Genomic DNA, 26,137 nt, shown 5'->3' on the forward strand with positions numbered 1-26,137 from the left:
ATGGTGAAGATAAGGTCCTTTTTTTAAAAATTAATAAAATAAAAAAAGATCAATAAATTAAAAACATTTTCTTGAATAAAAAAGAAAGTAAAACAATATAAAAACAGTTACATAGAAACTAGTAATTAATGAAAATGAGTAAAATTAACTGTTAAAGGTTAGTACTATTAGTGGACCAGCAGCACGCACAATCATGTGTGCTTACGGACTGTATCCCTTGCAGACTGTATTGATCTATATTGATATATAATGTAGGAACCAGAATATTGATAACAGAAAGAAACAACCCTTTTGTGTGAATGAGTGTAAATGGGGGAGGGAGGTTTTTTGGGTTGGTGCACTAATTGTAAGTGTATCTTGTGTTTTTTATGTTGATTTAATAAAAAAAATAAAAATAAAAAATAAAAAAAACGATACCGATAATAAAAAAATCGATACTGATAATTTCCGATATACATTTTAAAGCATTTATCGGCCGATAATATCGGCAGGCTGATATTATCGGACATCTCTAAAAAATTTTAAAAAATAAAAAATACCATACACCCCACCCCACCCCCGGTCCGTGGGACAAATGTTCAAGCGTTGACCGGTCCCCAGCTACAAAAAGGTTGGGGCCCACTGCTCTAATGCACTTGTCACCTGTCTAATCAAAACGTGTTTGTTCAACTAGGGTTGTAGGGTATACCGGTATTAGTATAGTACCACGATACTAATGAATCATATTCGGTACTATACCGCCTCTAAAAAGTACTGTTCCCCCACCACCCCGTCGTCGTCACGTCGTGTCATTGCTGGTTTACGAGCAGAGGAGCATGTTCGGCAGTGCACAATCACAGAGTACTTACAAGCAGACAATGTGTGTAGACAGAAAAGGGAGAACGGACGCATTTTGGCTTAAAAACTAACGATAAAGGTGAAGTTATAACACTGAAACGCCCTCAGGAAGAGGTGCTTTAAGACATGGCTAGCTAGCTAGCGGCTAACGTCCATTCGCAGTCAGCAGTGTTTTAGCTACTTCTAAATCACTAATCCTCGCCTCCATGGCGACAAATAAAATAAGTTTCTTACAAGTGTCATCCCTGCAGGACGAGGAATAGCTAAACATGCTTCACTACACACCGTAGCTCACCGGCGTCACAATATAAACAAACACCATGGGTGGATCTACACCTGACATCCACTGTAATGATACCAAGTACAGGAGCGTATCTACTCGATACTACTATGATTACGTTGATATTTTTTAGCATCACAAAATCTTCTTTCGTTTTTAAAAAATGTATATTATGTTTATAAACTCGGGAAATATGTCCCTGGACACATGAGGACTTTGAATATGACCAATGCATGATCCTGTAACGACTTGGTATCGGATTGATACCCAAATTTGTGGTATCATCCAAAACTAATGTAAAGTACCAAACAACAGAAGAATAAGTGATTGTTACATTTTAACAGAAGTGTAAATAGAACATGTTAAAAAAGAAAGTAAGCAGATATTAACAGTAAATGAACAAGTAGATTAATAATTCATTTTCTACCACTTGTCCTTAATAATTTTGAGAAAATATGATAAATGACACAATATGTTACTGCATATGTGAGCAGCTAAATTAGGAGCCTTTGTTTGTTTACTTACTACTAAAAGACAAGTTGTCTTGTATGTTCACTATTTTATTTAAGGACAAACTTGCAATAAGAAACGTATGTAATGTAATGTAATGTATACACATTTAGCAGCTCACAGGTGTCCTGACTTACTAGTTCACATGTATTTACATATTTATTTAACCTTTACTTATCCCCGTTAAGACAATTAAGAACATATTTTTAATTTGCAATGCTGACCTAGAAAAGAGGCAGCATTTACATGTTGGAGATGTTGATGTGTGATGATAATCTCTCATTTACCAACATAAATTACCGCTATAGATCGTTCTTCACAATTCACAAATTAATACATTTCTGGGTATTTGGAAAAAAGGACAGTTACATAAACATAGATATCAGAAACAGTCATCCAATGTATGCATCATAGTGTTTGTAGCCAAAGCTAATTTACAACACTTGTCCTCAACATCAACAATACAGATCTAACATCATTAAAATAGGAAAATAAAAAGAATGAGGCAAAAAGAGTCCATAATAATGATAATATTAATAATACAGACAAAGTGCAAACTAGATAAAAGCCAATAATAATAATAATAATAACACAGACAAAGTGCAAACTAGGTAAGAACCAATTAGTAAAAACTAAACATGGGAACACGACTGTTGCTCAACCAGCCACAATTTTGTTTGTTTTTTGAAAGTGACAAGTGCAGGTATACTTTTCAAAGTGTCAGGTAGAGAGTTTCATAGTTGTGGTCCTTTTATTGAAAAGGCAGTCTGCTCTTAACGTGCAGAGGTAAATGTGTTGGAACATGAATAATGTTTAAGAAAGCCTTTGGAAGTGTTTCTTTCGCAAATTATTATTAGTTATTACTTTTATTAGTTAGACTTAAATAAAATAGTACAATAATTAGACTGAGCGCTGAGTATGTGCTTTTACTGCCATCTAGTGTCTACTTTTGAGCCTGTGTGGTATAAAACGAGTAAAACATCAATGTTTTGTTTTCCAATTCTTGTTGCAATCTTGTGCTTTTTGAAGTTAAGGTTACAAGGAGCACTTAAAACATCAATAGCAACTTCCTCACAAGTTGAGTCAATGTTTTTGAAAAGAAATATGCCTCAAAACATCTCAACTTTTGCCGCAACTTTCTGAACAAGCTGCTGCGCATTCGAATTTTAGGCCACAACAATGGAAAATAAGACAGCAAAATCCTAGTAGGACAGATTGCAGCTCTCAATCAGTAAATTTGACTTCATCTTTGAACAAATGAAATGCACTTGAAAGGGCTGGGCACGTTGATCAAACAACACATGAATCGTAAGAAAGTAAGAACAAGTCCTGGAAAAAAATTTCAGGGAATGAGTAGGAATCTAAAATGTTTCTACCACAGAACAGCATCAGCCAGCGACTTGAAAGTACTCCAGTATCTGACTCACCTTACACGTGAAAAATCGTCCTAATGTTTGATTGCCGCTGATGCATTGTGGTTAATTTAAAGCAGTCACCATGGAGAAGTCTGGATATCAGACCTAAATGTAAAAAAAAGGCTCTGGAGTTCTGGCCCTGTCTCGTCGAAGCCTCCACATGTGGTCTTATTTAACCCATCATTTCCACATCACAAATTATTGTTCTGGCTGGGTTCGTTCTTCCTTTCCGCCGTGTGTCATTACAGCCATCATTTCTGCTTGTATTTCAACACCTCCCCATGTTCTCCACTTCCTGACTCGTCATTAGTTTGGGCAAGCATTGTGTTCTGGGTCTGATTAGGTTCAGGATGTATAATGTGCATTTAAACACGCACAAAGTAGGCACATGGATATAATGCATATGCTGCATGATCCATACGTCTACATGTGTGTGTGATCCGGACGTGTGTGCATGTGTGTGTGTGATCCGTCTGCATGTGTGTGTGATCCGTACGTGTGTGCATGTGTGTGTGATCCGTACGTGTGTGTGCATAAGAGCATGACTGTAAATAAGTGCTCCTGTCTGGGCTAAAACCCATTCCGCTAGAAAATGTAAAGCAACATGGCCTCGAACGGACCGCCATTGAGACGAGTACAGCATGAAAGTGAGCGCAGGTGTCCTGAAATGTCTGATTCCACACACACACGCGTGTCAGTTGTATGACTATCAATGAGCAGTAAATTCAGCAGGGTGAGGTGAGGTCGCTGGAGGCAATAAATCCAGTTTGAGCTACTTGCATCATTTTACGCAGGGGCGAGTGCGTTAGCATGAGAATGTAAGCCAATAGGTTTAGCACACTTTATTATCAAATCATGATGTCGAACATTTTTGTAGTGAGCCTCACACTCTATAAACAGCTTTTGGCAAGAAGCTCTTACGCCCTAGAAAAGGACTCAGGAGATTTGTTTGTGAGCAGGTGCTCTGCTGCTTTATGACTTTGCTCATAAAATCCTTGTGACTTCACGAAGATCACTTTTTTACACGCACACTATAATCACTCTACTGGTAAGAACCCTTGCACTTACACTATAGACCAGTGGTTCTTAACCTTGTTGGAGGTACCGAACCCCACCAGTTTCATATGCGCATTCACCGAACCCTTCTTTAGTGAAAAATAAAATGGGTTTTTTTCAAATTCAAGACAAAGTTATATGTTTTTGGCAACACTTTAGTATGGGGAACATATTCTAAGTAACAAAGACTTAATTTAGAGTTTTTCGGACACTAAGGGAACATATTCTAAGTAAGAAATACTTAATTTAGAGTTTTTCGGACACTAAGGGAACATATTCTAAGTAACAAAGATTTAATTTAGAGTTTTTCGGACACTAAGGGAACATATTCTAAGTAAGAAAGACTTAATTTAGAGTTTTTCGGACACTAGGGGAACATATTCTAAGTAACAAAGACTTAATTTAGAGTTTTTCGGACACTAGGGGAACATATTCTAAGTAACAAAGACTTAATTTTGAGTTATTTGGTTAGGGTTAGGGTTCAGATTTAGTTTTAATTTAGTTTATTCACAATACCATATAACAATTACAATAGTAGTGAATATCATCATTAGAGGGTTAGGGCGAGGGTTATAATAAGGCCATGCCGAATAAGGCATTAATAAGTACTTAATAATGACTAGTTAAGAGCCAATATGTGTACTAATTTGCATGTTAATAAGCAACTAATTAATGGTGAATATGTTCCCCATACTAAAGTGTTACCATGTTTTATTACTGGTGCACAAAATGAACCGTGCATGAACATCACCTTGTTCAAACAACAAAACCAACACAGTGCATAAACTCACAACAAATTACACACCTGCAAATCAGTGTGACTTCTGCTGTTGCCGTATCCGTAATACGCCGATAGGGAGAAGTTTTTATTTACACAATGAGTCGGGTGTGTCTTGACCTCCGCCGAACCCCTGAGCCTGATTCACCGAACCCCTAGGGTTCGATCGAACCCAGGTTAAGAACCACTGCTATAGACTCTTTCTGGACTGAAGTCCTTCTCCACCAATCCTTAAAGGGAATTAATGATGATTTTAATCTACATTTAAAACACTTCCTTGTGGTCTAGATCCTATGTATTGGATATGCTTTGGTGTAAATTTTGCTCCACAGTCACATTTATAACCCACTTTCTTAACCCTCTCCCAAAGTATTAGAATTTATATTTTCAAAATGTTTAAATATATATCTTGAAGACGAACATCACGCTATATTTTTTAGTCACGGTCGAAAATAAACATCAAACAGTATATAGATTCACCGGTCACAACATTAAACACTATCGGATCGATACAGACCTGTATAATATAGCAGCATTTATGTCACTGCATGTTGCAAATTAGTGTTTTTGTGCACATGCCAAGATTACATGACAATACCACTTTATCCTACCTTCTCTTGTGGTCCCTCATACTAAGTAGCGTTGTCCTGATACCAATATTTTGGTACTGGTACCAAAATGTATTTAGATACTTTTCGGTACTTTTCTAAATAAAAGGGACCACAAAAATTGCATTATTGGCTTTATTTTAACAACAAATCTAAAGGTACATTAAACATATGTTTCTTATTGCAAGTTTGTCCTTAAATAAAATAGTGAACATACAAGACAACTTGTCTTTTATTACAAAGTAAGCAAAAAAAAAAAAGGCTCCTAATTTAGTCTGCTGACATATGCAGCAACATATTGTGTCTTTTCTATTTTATTATTTTGTCAAAATTATTAAGGACAAGTGGCAGAAAATGAATTAAGAATCTACTTGTTCATTTACTGTTAATATCTGCTTACTTTCTCTTTTAACATGTTCTATCTACACTTCTGTTAAAATGTAATAATTACTTATTCTTCTGTTGTTTGGATGCTTTACATTAGTTTTGGATGAATTTAGGTATCAACCCGATACCAAGTCGTTACAGGATCATACATTGGTCATATTCAAAGTCCTCATGTGTCCAGGGACATATTTCCTGAGTTCATAAACATAATATACATTTTTTTTAAACTAAAGATGTTGTGATGCCAAAAAATATTGATGTAATCATGGTACTATCGACTAGATACGCTTCTGTACTTGGTATCATTACAGTGGATGTCAAGTGTAGATCCACCAATGGTGTTTGTTTACATTGTGACGCCTGTGAGCTACGGTGTGTAGTGAAGCATGTTTAGCTATTCCTCGTCCTGCAGGGATGATACTTGTAAGAAACTCACTTTATTTGTCGCCATGTAGGCGAGGATTAGTGATTTAGAAGTAGCTAAAACACTGCCGACTGGACGTTAGCCGCTAGCTAGCTAGCCATGTCTAAAAGCACCTCTTCCTGAGGGCGTTTCAGTGTTATAACTTCACCTTTATCGTTAGTTTTTAAGCCAAAATGCGTCCGTTCTCCCTTTTCTGTCTACACACTGTGTCTGCTTGTAAGTACTCTGTGATTGTGCGCTGCCGAACATGCTCCTCTGCTCATAAACCAGCAATGACATGACGTGACGACGGAGGGTGGGGGTGGGCGACCGGTACTTTTCAGAGGCGGTATAGTACCGAATATGATTCATTAGTATTGCGGTACTATACTAATACCGGTATACCCTACAACCCTAATACTAAGTAGTAAGCGCTGTCTTTTTTGACGGTGTTCAGCGGCTAATCCAACTTCGTTCTGGCCCATCTTGACAAAACCGTGAAATGTCGTAAACAAATTAAAAAAGTGTTTATTTTATAGACATCAGGGCATGAGACAAGATAGAATGATACCGGAGGCTGCAGGCAGCAGCCAACAGTTTTGGTTCAGAGAGGAAGGTCCATGCAGGCAGAGAGCACGTACTAGGATGCCCATATAAGTAGGTCCGTCACTCTGTTAGAAACACACCACAAAACACAGCGGTCAGAGGCATCCAAAACTGTGTGCACGCTAAAGTGTTGCCACCAGCATAGAAAATGTATTTGTAACTGACTCCAGGTCAGATAAATACAGAAAATTCTTAAAGGCTTGTTAATGTAAAACTAAATGTCCTTATGTCACATTTCCCAGCATATGTTTGGTTTCACTTTGTGTTTCTGTGTTTGTTCTCGTGTGTCAGGATGGGTCGTCGGGTCTTTAGAGATCCTGGGCAGTCCTGCTAGCCTGGTACGCAGCATCGGTAACGGCGTGTCCGATTTCTTCCGTTTACCGTATGAGGGTCTGACCCGCGGGCCTGGTGCCTTTGTCAGCGGTGTCTCCAGAGGGACCACTTCCTTTGTCAAGCACATCTCAAAAGGTAACACAAATGTTCGAAGATTCAAGCTTTTCGTTAAAGGTTTTTGTACCGTTAAGATGAGTCCGTCCGTACTTAGGCACCCTGACGTCCATCACCAACTTGGCAACCAGCCTGGCCAGAAACATGGACCGTCTGTCCCTGGATGAGGAGCACTACACCAGGCAGGAAGAGTGGAGACGGCAGCTCCCAGAGAGTCTGGGAGACGGACTCAGGCAGGGGCTGTCACGACTTGGCATTAGTTTGTTGGGTATGGAAGAATTTGGGTCATATGGTGCAAAAATACTCTACTCTACAAACCTCACTGTGTCTTGAAATAAATTAGGATTGTCTCCATTGTTACTTTAATGAAGTATTACCTAAAAAAACAGCATTCTGAAATCCTATTTTACACATAACATGTTAAAAAAATGGTTTGTCTTTGTTGTAGGAGCAATAGCCGGCATCGTGGACCAGCCCATGCAGAATTTCCAAAGGAACTGGGACATGCAGAGCTCAGCTGGTAGCAAAGCCAAAGGTGTCATCTCTGGCATGGGGAAGGGAATTGTGGGAGTTTTCACCAAGCCAATAGGAGGAGCAGCCGAACTGGTGTCCCAAACTGGATATGGTAAGTCGGTCTTACTAATGTTTGGTTTGGGGCTGTCAAAGTTAACGCATGTGATTCATCTCAAAGGGTTGTCACAAAAATCATGTATAAATTCAGATTAATCGTGGAGCCAATAATAGTTTTTGCTTTTATTTAGTTATTGTGCACTAGCCACTTTTTGTTAAACAAATTGTACGTAGCATTCAATACCACAAATTTAACACATCATCAGATTTACAACAATACTAGCAAATTATACATGTAATAAAAAAAAAGGTTTAAAGGAGCCATATGTAAAAAATCTGGCCAGAAATGGTACTGCAATCACGGTCAAAATTCTGTAATCTCCTCCCCTTCTCCCTGACTGAGGTTACGCAGCCGAATCCTGCTCCATGGACTGGGCTACTCTAAGGAACTTCAAACTTTCACTGCCTCTTACTAGGGGTTGAAGTGCTGGGTCCAGAATAGCTGAATAGAAAAGCGTTTTGTCAATAACCAATCTCTAACCAACACATTTTACACAGAAATGAGGCTATTTTCAAGAAGAAGTACGTCATGCCTGCGTCCAATATCACAACAAATGGCAATCATATGGTAATAACCATATGATTGCCATATGATTACGATAGTAATCATATGTAATAGTAATGTATATATGTAATATGTATAATATTATATATATTATTATATTTATTATTATTATTATTATTATTATTATTATATTATTATTATATATATATATTATTATATTATTAATATAATATAATATGTATCATATGTAATAGTAATAGACTAACCATATGATTACGATAGTACTGACAATAGTCAGTACTATCAGAAAACAAAGACTAAAACAAACTACAACCAACGCGAGCAATGGTTATACTGGTGAAAATAAGTAGAGCATGCTTAGCAGCCTAATGAGGAGACATTTTACCAAGGTATGTCTATAGGCTACACCAATGAGTAAATATTTTATCATGTGATTTGGCTGTCTCCATACGTTTCACATTGCCATGATGACAGCCGTGCTAATGTTGGAACCCATTTCCTCAGTGTATCAGCATATTGAGAAGGAAATAGGCACTGACACTACCCATATCCACATAGGTTTTATTTGTCGAAAATATATTTTGCCCTGTCAGTTGGATGACACATCGACATAAAGGGCATATATTTCCCCCGTTAGCCTACATGTCGATGTGTCATTGATTGGGCTAGCATGCTAAGCATTCGTTGCACGAACATACTCGCGTTGTTAGACAAGATCATAGACTGAATTGGACAATATAGTTTACATACGAAATGTCCATTTCCATTTATTACAAGTAATAAGAAAACATAAATGCCTGACTTACATATCAAGGAGGAAATTAGCAGGTTTGGCGTCAGATGAAAAAAATCTTCTCCGCCTTCAATCGTCTCCATCTTTCAAAGGCATCCCCGATACAAATCCTCATTTTGTTCCTGGCTTTGTCATGAATAAGTTGAGAATCGTAACGACGCCTTTTAGATTTACTGACATGTTTAGTAACTTTACCAGTGGCAGTAGCTAGACAAAGATGGCGGTGTATAACTGGCAACCTGGATGTGACACACTCACTGACTTTCTAATTAGTCAAACAGTGGACGGTGGACATCGAAATGAAAACAATAACAATATTTTGGGGATATAAATCTAATTTTGAAATGAGCATATCCCGGCTAAACTACTGTTATCAGTTATAAAGGTATTCGAAAAGAACATGATTTATTAATGCCTTTTGACATATCACGGCCATTTAATCGTTACTTGACATGAAATTATTACATATGGCTCCTTTAAGTTTATTTCAAACATGCACACAATTACAACATAATGCATCACAATTTCCAGTTTCTCTTTTCAACGTGTTCGAAAAGGAGTAGAAAGAAGCAGAGCTTATTTATTTTTCCCTTCTTCCATTTCCACACTTCCTTCCACATTTGTCCACTTCCTGTTCTCAATTTGTACACAAGTTAATCCATAAATTAGACAATTATTATGAAAATGTGTTATTGTGTTTACTTTAGTTACTTGCTATAAAACATTTTCAGTTCTCTAATCTGTTGTCAAAGTATCAGATCAGGACTCAAATTGTATCGGTTGAAAGGCCAAAAATGTCGGTGTGTAGTTTGAATATAGAAATAATATAATATATTTGAATGAGGTCATTGCCATGTTTGTGTGTCCTAACAGGGATCCTCCATGGCGCAGGACTGTGGCAGCTTCCTAAACAACTTTATCTGCCAACCGAGGAGAAATCAGCTGAGGCCCCCAACAGCCATCTTAAATATGTTTGGTATGACCCCCACAAAAAAGCCACCATTGTTCCTGCAGGCGTCTCCTTCACTGTCTTCAAGCGTTGCGTTCAAAGTGGGACATGTGTGCCTTTGCTTTCCTTGGACCTTTTCCAACTCTGTGCTGTTCCTTGTTCTCCTAACTTTCCTCTCATCATTGGGGCGATCTTGAAGGGTACGTTAACAGCGGCCCCGCTCGTCACAAGCGCGTGTTTGACCTTGATTCCACACATGGTAGCCAGCCTGCCCTCCCTTGTTCTCGTCAAGCCATGTTAAAAGGTTTTTGTAAGCACCCTGCCAAAGCCCCCAGCTCAAAGTTGTGAGCTGTGAGTTTTTCCAGAACGATGCCTTCACGAGGAGGAGGGACACATTCCTCTCGGTGCCAGATGCTTAGGACCTCCATCTCCAAGGTTGCATGTTGCCTTCAGCCTCAGCATCACGGAAATCTGATGTCGGCATCACATTCCAGTATTTCCCCTCTGGGGCGGCATAGCTCGGTTGGTAGAGTGGCCGTGCCAGCAACTTGAGGGTTGCAGGTTCGATTCCCGCTTCCGCCATCCTAGTCACTGCCGTTGTGTCCTTGGGCAAGACACTATACCCACCTGCTCCCAGTGCCACCCACACTATATTGGATTTCACTATGTAAAGCGCTTTGAGTCACTAGAGAAAAGCGCTATATAAATATAATTCACTTCACTTCACTCTGTATATTCTAATATTAACAATTATTAGCGGTAGGGATGTCGTGTTCCGGTATTTTTACTCTAATTGGGTCAGTCCAGGAAGACCATTAAGATTCTGGACTAATGATACTGCTATCTGTATTTTTTATTTTTTTATCCAGCCAACCATCGTAATTATGACACGCTGTCACATTCAGTTGTAGTGCCGCTACTACGCATGCGTAAATGATAATCAGCTTGAAATAATCACAAATAAGGAAGCAACGCCACACAAAAGTTTGTAACACAACAATAGTTCCTTTTAGTCCTCAAAGTCACACACTAATAAAAGTTAGTGTCAGTATGCTGTAAACGCCACCTAACTCACCAACGCCACTACGGCGTTCATCAACTCGACCGTCCTCTAAGCCAGTGGTCCCCAACCTTTTTGTAGCTGGGGACCGGTCAACTCTTGAAAATTTGTCCCACGGACCGGGGGGGGGGGGGATTTTTTTTTTTTTTTTCATAAAGAAATACAATCATGTGTGCTTACGGACTGTATCCCTGCAGACTGTATGGATCTATATTGATATATAATGTATATATTGTGTTTTTTATGTTGATTTAACTAAAAAAAAATTTTTTTTTAAATTTCTTGCGCGGCCCGGTACCAATCGGTCCGCGGCCAGCAATCCAATATTAATCCACTGAAAAAAGTGAACATTTCACTAATAAATCCATCAATCCATCCATTTTCTACCGCTTATTCCCTTTCGGGGTCGCGGGGTGTGCTGGAGCCTATCTCAACTATAATCGGGCGGAAGGTGGGGTACACCCTGGACAAGTTGCCACCTCATCACAGGGTTAACACAGACAACATTCACACACTAGGGCCATTTTAGTGTTGCCAATCAACCTATCCCCAGGTGCATGTCTTTGGAGGTGGGAGGAAGCTGGAGTAGTCATGGGGGACATGCAAACTCCACACAAAGATCCCGAGCGCAGGATCAAACCCAGGACCTTCGTATTGTGAGGCAGATGCACTAACCCCTCTTCCACCGTGCTGCCCCACTAATAAATCACTGGGTCTTTTTATATGTATAATACACATCGATGGCTTTCAATACTGGCTTCCGCTCCGTCACTCAAATAGGTCCTTGTGCAACATAAACACAATAATTCCTATTGTTCCAAAATGTACACCCACTTATCATGCTAATTGATTGTATTGATTTATATCATATGTTTGATATGAGATATCATGTTCAAAGTCTGTGAATGAACATGAATACCATACATTAATATCACTTTTATAATATTTTTTAAATGTTATTATAGGGACAAGTGGTAGAAAATGGATGGATATACTGAGTAGTGAATAGAAACCCAGTGATGCATCTATGTGGTCTTTACAAGATGATTGCACCTTGCAACACATAGTTGATTAGTTTAAGACCTAAACAGCAGGAGTTGATAAGAGTTCCCAAGTGTGAGATGTTATTTGATGATGCTGCTGCACAACCTCCTGTGCTAATAAAACAAAATGTTCACATCTTTAATTACACAAATTACACATAGTACCAATAATAGTACTGATGAATTCTGGTATCACTAAGGAATATCGATAATGGTATCAATAAAATCCTAACTATATTGGAAGAGACAACATCTTATAATGTGCTTGTTTTCCATATTTATAAAACACATATTTTTAATAGCAAATCTAAAAGCAAAAGTATTTTTGGAGCGTTCCGCCTCAGATGTCGACCCCCAGAGGGTTGAGTGATATAAAAAGAAAACTAATCAAAATTCACCAACGCTGAGAGAATTCTCCCCTGTGGCGTTATTCTTTTTTTTTTGCAATGTCGCTGGTTTCCATCAGGCGTCCGTCACGTCTCCGCGCGACTACAAGTAGCCGCTTGAAGGGTCAGACTGTTTGAGCCCGGTTACACTGAACAGAACCAAGGTGTCCCCCTATGCTGCTTCGCACATCTGCCGCGCAATTACAGCACCTGCCTTCCAAAGTAAACACTCTGTCAGAGCAACATGGCCGAACGCTCGCCTGCCCGCCTCGCTGGTGTGTAATGGGAGCCACACGTTCATGAAGACGTGTAGATTACAGGATGCATGCAAGCACATGCGCCAGCTTGTTTGTGGCACTTTGTGTGGTCCTGTGTGTGTCTCTGCTACGTGCGTCACTGATCTCATCCCCGCTCGCTGCAGGAAAATGCTGCAGTCTTTGGGGCGGCCGGAGCTGCACATGGCCCTGGATGTGACCATTGTGAGCGGCTCAGGCCAGGAGCACGCGGGCTGTCTGCTGCTCACCTTGGAGGTGCTCTTCGTGGTCAGCCTGAGCGAGGACACGCAGCAGCAGGCCTTCCCGGTCACGGAGGTACAAGAATGCACAAACACCGCAATGTCTGCAGACAAAATGTTGCAGCTGCGTCCTCTGCAGGTGGAGTGTCAGGAGGAGGCGGGGCAGCTCACCCTCACGTTGCAGCAGCACACAGTAGCCACCGACTCAGAGGTGAGACTTTGTAGTCATGAACATTAGTGCAATTTCAACATGTATCTAGTAGATGAATAAGAAAATATGTATTTATATATATGTATATAATTGTTTATTGTATGATGTTTGATGAGGACCTGATCCACACATCTACTAAGGGTTTGTTTGAACAAGCAGAGTTAATCTACTAAACTTGTGCGCTGAGGATTAAATCTTAAATGAGCCAAATAGAGAAGGCAATGCATTTAGCATGTCTGTCTTCATTTCAATGCACAATATACCGTATTTTCCGGACTACAGGGCACGTCGGTGTTTAAGCCGCAACCACCAAATTTGATAAGAAAAACATATTTTTTTACATATATTAGCTGGATCGGACAATATGCCACAGATTTTGTAAATGTTTATTTACATGCCTTAATTGTTTCCAAACAGTGTCTGTCACATGGCAGCAAAAAGGCTGATCAAACAAAACAGAAGTCATCGTCATGAACCCCTTAGGTGCAAAAGCTGGCTCTCCAATCAGCTAAACAGACTCAATAACTCCACGTTGATGTTTTGGTGAAACAATACAAAAATAATGCCATTATGAGTTAATAATACTAACTGAGACACTTGTAAACGTGTAAGCATATTCGCTGATGCAAACGACACTAGCTTGATTGCATTACGATAGCATGTACAAATATGCATAAACACTCCTACAGACATCACACAAGGGACGGATTAGCAAGTATGAATTGTTTTAGTTATATTGTAAAACTTACAAATGTTGGGAGTGATGAATGAAAAATCTATACAAGCAGAAACGCTGTGGACGGTTTTACTTTCGGCTCAAGGAATGAAACCCGCAGCACCCGCAGTAAGTGAGCACGTCTAATAGATGGCACCATAGCACAAACATTAACACACCTTTTCAGGGTCTCGATAACTATTTGTTGAATACAAAACATTATGGCCGTTAGCGAAGAAAAATAAACAAATTAGCTGCACCATTTTATAACCCACTGGGTTCAAAGCGTTGGAAAAAAGTAGAGGGTTATAGTCCAGCAAATACGGTATGCTGATTAGCAGAACGCCCACAATACGGGGAGAAGGAGATGAAAATAGTCATTTAGCACTCGCAATGTGATTAATCAAGACTGAAACTGTTCTGCAGCCGCTGTTTTGCGTCTATCTTTAGCACATCTGGAAACTGCAAACTGGCACTATTACACACAAATTTCTGTCAGAAAAGCGATGGTACTGCTAAGACAGACGATCACAGAGAGTATTCTATCTGTGTGTGTCAACATATTTGGACTGTCAGAAATTTAAAAAAAAAATTAGACATATTGTTTAATTAGCAATATAATTTTATAAATTTATAGCTGCTGGACGACTTTAGGTGCTGATTAAAAATTCAATAATTTGTTTTGGTGTCTGCTAGTGTTTTTTTAATGGAAATTTCTTTAAAAAAAAAAAAAAAAGTATATTTATATGTCTCCTATATAAAAAATAAATCTTGCAATATGCATTTTCTTGCGCTTACATCATTCCAGAAAACCCAGAGCGCACCTTGAACGTGCTAAAAAGGTTCTGCTAAATCGTGCTTCAATGTGGTGTAAAAAATGTGGTACATATTATGTGTGCTGCATGTCAACAAAAAGAACATACAATGCCATAAATGTGGAGGAAAATGAGTGCCTCCATGGTACGTGCAAAAACCTCATTTAAATAGAGCGGTCTGCACCACTTTTGCACTTGTTTTCAATTGTACATGCAGTCTTAGTAGATCATCTGATACACGCCCACAAATGTAAAACACAATTTTATAGTTTGCACATGCCGTTAAGTGTTTATTTGGATCCAAGTAGATCAGGCCCTTGGGGGGGAAAGTGTGTTATTAGTAATTACATACAGTATAACACTAAGGTTGGTTTTTTGCATATCTGATAACAGTCCGAAATAAATACTTTTTAAACCGTGCCAATGCTGCTAATTGTAAAAACACATTTTTCTTATAATGGAATTTAAAAAACTATCACACATTCTCCTTACGTAAATGTGTAATCAATTTCCGATTTTGGTTATGTCGACATAAACGACGTCCACTATCTCCTCTTAGGGTGACGGCGGCGTTCGAGAGCGTCTATCAGAGCAGCAGTATCAGCGTCTGGTGCAATACGTGAAGCGAGCAGCCAACTATTTTCCTGCCTCGGCTGCATCCCCGCAGCTGCAACCTCAAGTGACGCTTGCAGAACGTCCCGCGTCCGTCACCAAGTCGTACCGCTACCTGGTCGACCCCACCTTCGCCAAGGTATTTGTCAGCAAGTTCACCACGGTAAAGAATAAAGCCTTGAGGATCGGATTCCACTGATACGTTCACACATGATCAAGATGTACATTTGACCTTACTGTACATATTGATACATATCTACAAATAATTTTGTACTCATCCTTGTCTGCTGATAAACTTTTTTCAAAGAGTTTATATTTTGTACCAGTAAAAAACTCATCACAGCAGTTTTTATGTATAGCTTGTAAAGAAAAGTAATTGGTATATATATATAGCAACAGGAGTATATACTGTATGTATATACAGTAGATTATACTGTAATGTTGAATGAAGCCAAACTCCAGCTGCCAACCAAAGTGATGTAATGAACAAGTTTCACGGTAACTTTGTGCCAATCCTTCATATTGTTTTTGCCTTTTCTACACTTGCCTAACCTCTGGACTCTGTAAGGTTTCACTAACATACCTTTAAAATAACATATTTAAAGAATATTTTAATTAAAAATTGAGAACATTATTGAAGATGTTCAGTCTTTTTGTCCATTTTCTATACTGCTTATGCTCATTAGGGTCAGGGGGTGAGTTGGAGCTTATCCTTGCTGAGTTTGGGTGAGTGGCGGGGTACTGTACAGCTGAACTAGTCAACAGCCAATCACCGGAAACACTCACAATTTAGCCTATTTCAGCACTTCAGTAAGAACACTACTGTACGTACGTGTGTGCTTTCTGGCATTTTGATAGAGTGCTTGTGTTTCTGCACCAAACCTACACTAGCTCATGGTGACCCAGGCCAGCATGAGAACTTGGTCATGAACAGGTCAAATGCAAATAGGGTTGGAGAATTTCAGATCAAATGAAAATGTATAAATCCATGCTATGTTAGGGGACTTTAATTAAATTGAATTTTTAGCAATCTGTAAATGTATTTATTTATTTTCGATTTTACCAAGCAGAACATGGATGTGTTATTTCAGTCAAGTGTACACGTCAAACGGTGTTAAAAACAAAGAAACCTCTTTGTAACATGTCTCTGCGTTCAACACTTCCTTTTGAGCAGTAGTCAGTTCATGTGCACACTGTTATTCATAATATTATTTTTAGTCCACATTATTCCATAGATTGACTCCTTTCATTAATAAACTGTACAATTTGTTCTTCTCTTTGGTTTTGTGGTAATCCGTTTTATAATATTAAAGTTTTTATTTTAGCATTATTAAATTTTAATTTGTTCCGGTTTTAATGAATCGAAGTACATTTAGTTTTAACTTACTTGTTATTGACAAGCAGTTTCCCTTCCAAAAACGTGTTATTCCTGGAACTGTCACTGTAAACTTGTTATGCTGCTGGAATATTATCCTGCACACGTGTTCCTTTGTCAATTATATTTGTGTTTACTTGCCATCACATTGTTGACATTATTTCACATCTGATCTGGATGAGCGTGAAAGACGTCGGCGACTGTGCTCACTTCCTCTTGACCTCACGCTGCCTTCGGAGGACACTGGTGGAGACAAAGAAAGTTAAGTGGCTGCCCTAAAGTCTTTTTTTGCAGCTTTATTTTAACCAAAAAGTTAGCTGATTAATTTGTATCTGATCCCTTACAGCCAGCAACAGTTTTTAACCCACACCCTGCTTATATGCTCACGAGGAACATAAATTAGTCAAGAAGCTGAGTGACAAACAAACTTGTTAGAGCGGTAAGAAGAAGATAAAAAGGCCATCGCTGTGGAGATCCATGGATGATTGTAAGAAAGGTGAAGGATCAGGTTCATGATCACAAGGGAGCTGGGACCACAATCACTAAGACAGCCAAATATGTTACCAATAAACACCTGAATGATTCACACAAGTTGATGTGGTCAAATGAGACCAACATGAAGTTCCTTGGCTCCATTCGAAATGTTTGGAGGCAGAGAAAGGTTGAATGTGAGCCCAAGAACATCATCCTTGCTGTCAAACATGGAGGTGGAAACATTCTGCTTTGGAAATGTTTCTCTGCTAATGGTAGCTAAGGAAGATTGCAAAGCACTGAGGGTTGACAAAAAGAATGTGTGCTCTAGAATCTTGGATGAGAACTTCCTTGACTCGGCCAGAACACTGAAGATGGTTTAAAGGTGGTCCTCCAGCATGATGACCAAGGCAACAAAGGATGTAATCGACAAGGCAGTCCTTAATCATGTAAACAAGGCTGAAACTTCAAGTGACAGCCTCAATCCACTGTGTCAAATAAATGTTTTGCAATTATTATTAACACTGGAGGACAATATTATAAACATGTTACACACCAAGAAGGTATGCTAATCGCTAAACTAGCCACTAAGATAGTTTAAAAAGAATAAATAATAAATAAATAAAGTACCACTGATAGTCACACACACACTAGGTGTGGTGAAATTACCCTCTGCATTTGACCCATCCCCTTGTTCCACCCCCTCAGAGGTGAGGGGAGCAGTGAGCAGCAGCGGTGGCTGTGCTCGGGAATCATTTTGGTGATTTAACCCCCAATTCTAACCCTTGATGCTGAGTGCCAAGCAGGGAGGTAATGGCTCCCATTTTTATAGTCTTTGAACTCACAACCTACCGATCTCAGGGCGGACACTCTAACCACAAGGCCACTGAGCAGTGCTTAGTAAAGTTTGTTTTTCTTTAAAAAATTGTGATAAGAAGTCAGGATGCCACCCGAACGCCTCCCTAGGGAGATGTTTAGGGCACGTCCGACCGGTAGGAGGCCGCGGGGAAGACCCAGGACACGTTGGGAAGACTATGTCTCCCAGCTGGCCTGGGAACGCCTCGGGATCCCCCGGGAGGAGCTGGACGAAGTGGCTGGGGAGAGGGAAGTCTGGGTTTCCCTGCTTAGGCTGCTGGCCCCGCGAACCGACCTCGGATAAGCGGAAGAAGATGGATGGATGGATGGAAGAAGCTGGTTTACATTTTGTGTTTATATTGTTACACGCTCACCGTAAATCAATTAAAATATTTATGTTTAATACATATTGCCTTTGTATTGTAAACAAGTGTTTGGAGTTGTGCAACACAACCCTACACTGACCTGCCCAACACACACTTCAACTCCTCTATACAATAAGAACATTTAAAAGTCAAACAGAAGTGTTGCGTACCTGAGCATGTGGAGAACGAAGCTTCCTTCTGACTCTGCCTCTTTAGCAGCGCCTCCTCTCTCTTCAGAACCGTCATGTATTTAGAGTAGGACCAGGACAACTGAGGACACGTTACAAATTACAGTTATCACATTTGAACATCGTAACAGCTTTCAACAAGGCAAAGTGAAGACTTCTTACGGCCATTACGAGTGCAATTAAAGACCCAGTTCACATACTTACTGGAAACAAGTGCAAAGATGTAGGAAAATGGAGGCGTGGTACACTTCATATACGGTATATGTTGTCAAGTATTGTTCTGAAGCCACATTCAAATAACTTGGCTCTGCTGTGGGCTTTTTATAATAACCACTGTAACATACATTGTGTTGTGTACACAAAGCAATAGCTGGTCACATTTTAGTTCCATTTTGTAGTGAAGAATGTGTTTATACGTGAAATAAAGATTATTAAAACAAGACAATTTAATGAGTTATTGCAGGGCTATTCAACGACATAATGAAGAGGGCCGCAGGTCTCAGGGGCCAGACATCAAAATGTGGATGTTTCTTTAGAAAGTGAACACGTTATTTATTTACAAAGTAAACATCAGCTTTCACACTGCACTGTCAATGAATACATTATCGTGCTCTTACTGTTTAAAAAGTCTATTTTGCATAATAATAAACTACTTTTGTGTTTTGAAAGTCTTTTTGCTTCCTATGACAGTAATGATGTTTTGCCTCATTAAAATAAGAACATAATAATCTTACTGGCTCTGGGGAACACATATCCAAGTTGCTCCGCGTCCTCAACAGTCGCTTTTCACCTCCTCGAGGACCTCCTGCATCTTTCTCATTTGCCACGTCTTCTTCCTCACTACAACTGGAATCCATCGGTTTTAGCTCAGCCTGGACAAAAAATAAACTAAGAATCAACTCGAATTCCAATAAGTGCTACAAACATACTCATCCTGAAATGATTATTCACCTGGGCTCTCCTCTCCTCCTCTTCTCTCCTCCTGCGTCTCCGTACTCTGGCTTTATGTTTGCTTCGCTTGTCCTGCAGCATCTCCAGGAGCTTTCCTTCGTCCACACCATTCCTCAGCTCCTGGAAGTCGGGCCAAAACCTGAGCAGCTCCCTGAACACGGACATCTAGCAACACAATCATCATGGAACAGTGACTACGGGTCTCCCGATACAACTTTTCACTCCTGATACGATACCGATTTTGGAGCCTTGAGTATTGGCCGATACCGATATTAACCTGATACGATCTCAGCAGGAATCATACCGTATTTTTCGGAGTATACGTCGCACCGGCCGAAAATGCATAATAAAGAAGGAAAAAAATATATATAAGTCGCATTTTTGGGGGAAATTTATTTGATAAAAGCCAACACCAAGAATAGACATTTGAAAGGCAATTTAAAATAAATAAAGAATAGTGAACAACAGGCTGAATAAGTGTACGTTATATGAGGCATAAATAACCAACTGAGAACGTGCCTGGTATGTTAACGTAACATATTATGGTACGAGTCATTCAAATAACTATAACATATAGAACATGCTATACGTTTACCAAACAATCTGTCACTCCTAATCGCTAAATCCCATGAAATCTTATACGTCTAGTCTCTTACGTGAATGAGCTAAATAATATTATTTGATATTTTAAGTTGCTCCTTAAGTCGCTACGAAAAAACTATGAAAAAAAATTGCAACTTATAGTCAGAAAAATACGGTACATGCTTTTATTTTGTAGTGTGGAATGTTAGAAAAGTTTTGATCAAGTGAAATTACTCAGAACAAAAGTAGGTATTAGAAACACTAACCTTATGACAGATTTATGAGTGTTAATTTGGTCATGGCGGCGCCTCGTTATCACAATCATTAATCAAATTAAGATCATGACACAGTAAACGAAATGATCCAGACATGATTGTTACTGATACTTTCTAATACACTTCTGCAAATATAATTAGTTAATACTTGGTCATATTGACAAATGTCATGTTTTACACTTCAATATTGTTCAGTTATGGATATTTATTACGTGTGCTTAGCTGGTGTGTAGCTGCTAGCTCCTGCTATCCTTTAGCCTAGCATATTTACTAAATGACTTGACTAAAACCCAAGAGAAGACCAACCTTGTGTGCTTTTGGAGGATATTAACATGTTAATTGGCTGCCCAGCTCCACACAAGTAAAAGGACTGCTTGTATTGGTGCGTTTTATCGGATATTTTAGCTGCGAACAAATATTATCCGACACTGGTTTTTAGCCGATATCTGATATCAACACAGCACCTGCGCATCTCTAAAGATGTAAGGGCCCAGCTGGTGGCCTTTGTCCAGAATGTGCTGCGCTTGTTCCTGAGAGATGTCTATCTGCAGGGCTGGAGGTGTGTAAGAGTTGATGAAGCAGTCGATGATTGTGGAAATCTTTTGTTGGATTATGGCCTGTGCGCTGTGAGAATGACAAAGGTCCTGCAGGGAGGAACACAAACTGGTGGAGGTTCAAGCTTTTTGGACACTTCTGTATGTATTTTAAGGACAACAAAAGCAGGAGAGAGGAACCTCAATCTATGTTCTGTTCAGAATATGGACTTTTGTCAAGGCTGCAACCAATTATTCATGTTTAAAATGTAAATTTATATTTAAAAAAATGTTATTACATAAATGTAAAATGTACATTTTTGTCTTCAAACTAGGGGTACCTGGTACAATATATGTTTGGCGAGGCTGGAACTTAGTGTTCATGTTTACATTGTTAATTATGGAGAAATTTGCTTCATTATACAAACTTTTCTCTTAGTGAACCCTGTTCAAGAACCAATCAAATAAATTGAGGTTACTTTTGGGACAATTGAGCGTAACGAGTGCGCGGCTGGCGTGTTGTTTTTGTACCTTGTACCTCTGCACCTCCAGCCAAAAGCGCACGTCATTCTCCAGGAAGTCGCCCTTGACACCCACAAAGTGCTGGAACTGCAAAGAGGAGGCAGGGCTGAGGAGAAGCTGTCGGAATAGAAGGATCTCCTTGGAGGAACTCATCCACAAGCCCTGAGTCTGTAAGAAAAGTGGGCAGCTTTAAAGATGTGGAAGTGTCCCCCCCCCGATGAAAGCAACAACAGCAACAATGTGGGCTCTGTACCGAGGATGTCGTTGTGGCTTGTACAGCCCTTTGAGACACTTGTGATTTAGGGCTATATAAATAAACATTGAACAATGCAGAGCGAGTGATGAGCTCACACAAAAGTGAAATCATGACACTCCTTAGAGAAGCTGCTCTCTGCCAGCGATGACATCATGAACCTAAAGATGAAAGTGACGATGGTGTATGGAAATCACGCTGCTTCCAAATGTTCATGTTTTATATCTGCGTCGTGCTGCCGAGCAGCAGGGAGGACAACAGAGCTGCATGAGAACACTCTGAAGACCATTCAAGCCAGTTTAGTTACGCTGATGCTTTAATCGTATTTATCCTGGATCCCATTTGGGAAAATTAACCACAGGGCCAAAATGAAGTTTGACAAAGCCAGTAGTTGGAGCCAAGTGGTGAAGTAAATCGCACATGTTTGCAAGCCAAAAAAAGAAATGTCTCTCCATTCCAACACTGTGGGCGTCAATTTACCTTCCACACTTCTTTTCTTGTCTTGCGTTCTTCAGAGCTGGGCTGTGACACACACACACACACACCAATAAATATATTAGTATTACAAAGAAGCAAATACACACATCTTCTCAACACTGCACTCCTTCAGGATCATTTACACCCTTCCCCTCGTCTCCTGTAATCCTGCATAATAATGCTGAGTTAACACTTCTCCTATACCTAATGACACGAGTCATGTTAGCCAAACTGTCAACGTGATAACATAATGAGGCAGTGCAGCGGAATATTTGGTTTACGTGTCGCCACCTGAGAGACACCAAGAGCAGCCTAGTGGTCTCTCCCTCAGCAGCCATGTGTTAGTATAATGACGTGATGATTGTTTAGTGACATTTATGGCCTAAAACAAACTAGAACACATTGAAGCATTTAAAGTCAATAAAGGACCTTAGCTTCCACATGGCATTGATAATATACAATGCAAATTATTTGCCACTTGCCAAGATTTAAAATTGTATTTCTAGAAATGTCGCTAGTTGTAAGAGATTTTTACTTATTTTTAGTCATTGATTTTACATCATAATCTTAATTTTAGCAAGAATAAATAGCTTTTTTTTTTATTGATAAAATTACTGTTCAAATAAGATATTCTGGTTTTCCCCACAAACTAAATCTTGTTTAAAGATTCTGCAACATCCCTAGATGCTTAATTTAGGAATTGCAAGTTAAATAATGCTTGTTTTCAGAATAAAATACTTATTTCTATCTTAAAAGTCCTGCTAATTTCTAGATATACAAATCTTAACTTAAGATGTTTGATCAAGTACAATTAACTAGTTGCATGGACTGATAATCTCACTAGTTTTTAGTATTTTTTTCCTAAAATATAGTTTTTTTTTAATTTGTATATTTAGTCAGCTCTTTTTTACAGCGTACAGAATTAGTTTTTAATATCTAGCTTATCAGGAAGAAGTTAGTGTTTACATTCTGTCAAACAAAGACATGTGTTATAACTACTGATTATGAAGCATGTTATTGTTATATAATTAGGGTGTCCATGGGCAAAATTGGATTTTACTTTTATTTTGTATTTATTGAATGTCATAAAATATGTATGAACAATTAAATATGAATGTGTATTTATTCATATTTTTCATCATATATACACACAGTACATTTTTCATTCATTATATATTTTTTGTTTTTTTAAAGATCCAATAACGAATACAATTAGTAAAATTATTTTACTAAAATATTCAATTTAATGAATTGTTACTTGCTGATTAAATCAACCTTTATAAATAATCCAATAAATATAATACAAAGAGAAAAAAATACATTCAGTATTAGTGATAAAATAAACTTTTTGTAAGTTATAGCCCAAATATTTATATAGTGGTAATACAATTAACAATATTGACAATATAAATAAAATATAGGTCAGTATTATGCATTTCTCTTCTTAAATCATAAAATAACGAGTATAATATGGTGTACAATTAGGTTATGATTTTGTGTATACGTATGCATAAAGAGCATGTGGAGATGGGAAGTCTTTTGTATTGTATTTTCTCAACACATTGTAGTTATTGTTTATTTACTTTGAAATTGTTAATATGTTCTTTGGGGGAAAAGAAGCAAAGTTGAAGGACAAGAAATGTAATTTTGTAAAACCATTGCAATAAAGTTAAAAAAAAAAAAAACTTAAACAAAAAGTACATTTAAGCTTGAGACTTTTTCACATAATAATAGTAGTTCTTGATTTATAGAATTGTTATGACCGGGATTAGGCCTAGTATAAGGAAGACAAATAGAAAGTTTACCTTTGGTTTGTGTTTCTGTCGTTCTATAAACTCTGCTGTGGCCAGAAACTGAGGCAGCCACGTTTTCTCAATGTGACTCCTGATGATATCCTGGATCTTCACAGTAACTTGCTTTGAGAGACACTCACGCTTCAGACGCTCCTGTCCACCTGCCAGGTGTAACACCTAAACACACACAGAATATAGACGAGCAACGTCACATGCTTGAAGGTGAAGGAGTGTGTGTGCAAACCACATGAGGAACAGATTACATTGGATAAAACATGATCTCTTTGAGAAACCAGACACCTGTCATTTCCGGACTCATAGTATTCTTTCCCACAAAGCCTTTCGTTTCATTCCCCTTGTCTTTACTTTCTGTCCTATACTGCATGTATCGGTCTCTTTTATGATGGAAAAAAAAAAGTTTTTCAAAGTACAACTCAAGATAAAAAATTTTAATGAATATTTCACACACTCAAAACAAATGTAAATATTTAATAGTGTAAGACATGTGTAACTTATTTTGTTATTACATCAAGAAAAGTCTGAGACACACTTGTGTAGAAAATGTTCTAATTTTTCCTGTGACTGAATGTGCTGACCAAAGCAGTAAGATGACAACCAGCACTTAAGCCTGGGTCTATCATAAAGAAACAATATGAACTGTAATTGTACAGGGTGATCCTAATATAAAGTCTGGATGTGCACCTATCATATGCATACATTATTTAAAAATATATAGGAAACGTGTTTAATTTAATTCATAATTAAATAATTAATGCATTCATTATCTATCCATCTTCTTCCACTTATCCTAGGTTGGGTATTGGGGGCAGCAGCCTAAGCAGAGAAGCCCAGACTTCCCTCTCCCCAGTCACTTTGTCCAGCTCCTCCCGGGGGTACCCCGAGGTGTTCCCATACCAGTTGGGAAACGTAGTCCCCCCCATTGTGTCCTGGGTCTTCCTCGTGGCCTCCTGCCGGTTGGACGTGCCCTAAACACCTCCACAGGGAGGCGTTCGGGTGGCATCCTGACCAGATGCCCGAACCACCTCATCTGGCTCCTCTCGATGTGGAGGAGCAGCGGCTTTACTTTACTCACCCTATCTCTAAGGGAGAGCCCCGATGGAGGAAACTCATTTCAGCCGCTTGTACCTGTCATTTTGTCATTTCGGTCATAACCCAAAGCTCATGACCATACGTGAGGATAGGAACGTAGATTGACCGGTAAATTGAGAGCTCTGCCGTCCTGCTCAGCTCTTTCTTCACCATGATGGATCGATACAGGGTGTGCATTACTGCAGACGCCGCCCTAATCCACCTGTCAATCTCACAATCCACTCTTTCCTCACTCGTGAACAAGACCCTGAGGTATTTGAACTCCTCCACTTAGCCTAATACTGTATCTCCTCCCCAACACGGAGATGGCACTTTACCCTTTTCCGGGCGAGAATCATGGACTCTGATTAAGTTGGAGGTGCTGATTCTCATCCCAGTAGCTTCACGCTCTGCTACAAACTGATCGAGCAAGAGTTTAAGATCCTGAAGCCAGCAGGACCCCGCAACGCCCTGATTGCGCCTAGAAATTCTGTCATAAAAGTTGTTTACAGAATCAATGACAAATGGCAGCCCTGGCCCAGTCCAACCCTCACTGGGAACGGGTCCGACTTACAATGCAGACCACGCTCTGACCCCGATCAAACAGGGAACGGACCGCCACCATCAGGACCTCCCGAGGGACACATAGCACATGTAGACTGGTTGGGCAAACTCCCATGCACCCTCGAGGATCCTGCCGAGAGTATAGAGCTGGTCTACAGTTCCACGACCAGGACGAAAACTGCTCCTCCTGAATCCGAGGTTCGACCATCCAGCGTAGTCTCCTCTCTAGTACACCTGAATAGACGTTACCGGGAAGGCTGAGG

The 26,137-nt window shown here is 39.2% G+C and overlaps 2 protein-coding genes across 2 annotated transcripts in view; one reads left to right on the top strand and one right to left on the bottom strand.

Moving 5' to 3' along the window:
* LOC133660324 (intermembrane lipid transfer protein VPS13B-like) overlaps positions 1-16,766 on the top strand; it is a 563,168-nt gene extending 546,402 nt beyond the window's left edge. The window contains 7 exon segments of the mRNA XM_062063728.1: positions 7,172-7,348; positions 7,425-7,595; positions 7,776-7,952; positions 10,150-10,252; positions 13,136-13,304; positions 13,368-13,439; positions 15,529-16,766. Coding sequence (XP_061919712.1) covers positions 7,172-7,348; positions 7,425-7,595; positions 7,776-7,952; positions 10,150-10,252; positions 13,136-13,304; positions 13,368-13,439; positions 15,529-15,780 — 1,121 coding nt within the window. The 3' untranslated portion in view covers positions 15,781-16,766.
* The window catches only part of LOC133659664 (regulator of G-protein signaling 22), a gene marked incomplete at its 5' end in the record, with an annotated part of 30,870 nt that continues 19,898 nt past the window's right edge, over positions 15,166-26,137 (bottom strand). The window contains 8 exons of the mRNA XM_062062247.1: positions 15,166-17,199; positions 18,818-18,917; positions 19,570-19,707; positions 19,787-19,951; positions 21,108-21,287; positions 21,708-21,866; positions 22,432-22,473; positions 24,234-24,398. Coding sequence (XP_061918231.1) covers positions 17,114-17,199; positions 18,818-18,917; positions 19,570-19,707; positions 19,787-19,951; positions 21,108-21,287; positions 21,708-21,866; positions 22,432-22,473; positions 24,234-24,398 — 1,035 coding nt within the window. The remainder of the gene's footprint in view (positions 17,200-18,817; positions 18,918-19,569; positions 19,708-19,786; positions 19,952-21,107; positions 21,288-21,707; positions 21,867-22,431; positions 22,474-24,233; positions 24,399-26,137) is intronic.

The sequence above is a fragment of the Entelurus aequoreus genome, linkage group LG11 (assembly GCF_033978785.1).
Source record: "Entelurus aequoreus isolate RoL-2023_Sb linkage group LG11, RoL_Eaeq_v1.1, whole genome shotgun sequence".
Taxonomy (NCBI): domain Eukaryota; kingdom Metazoa; phylum Chordata; class Actinopteri; order Syngnathiformes; family Syngnathidae; genus Entelurus; species Entelurus aequoreus.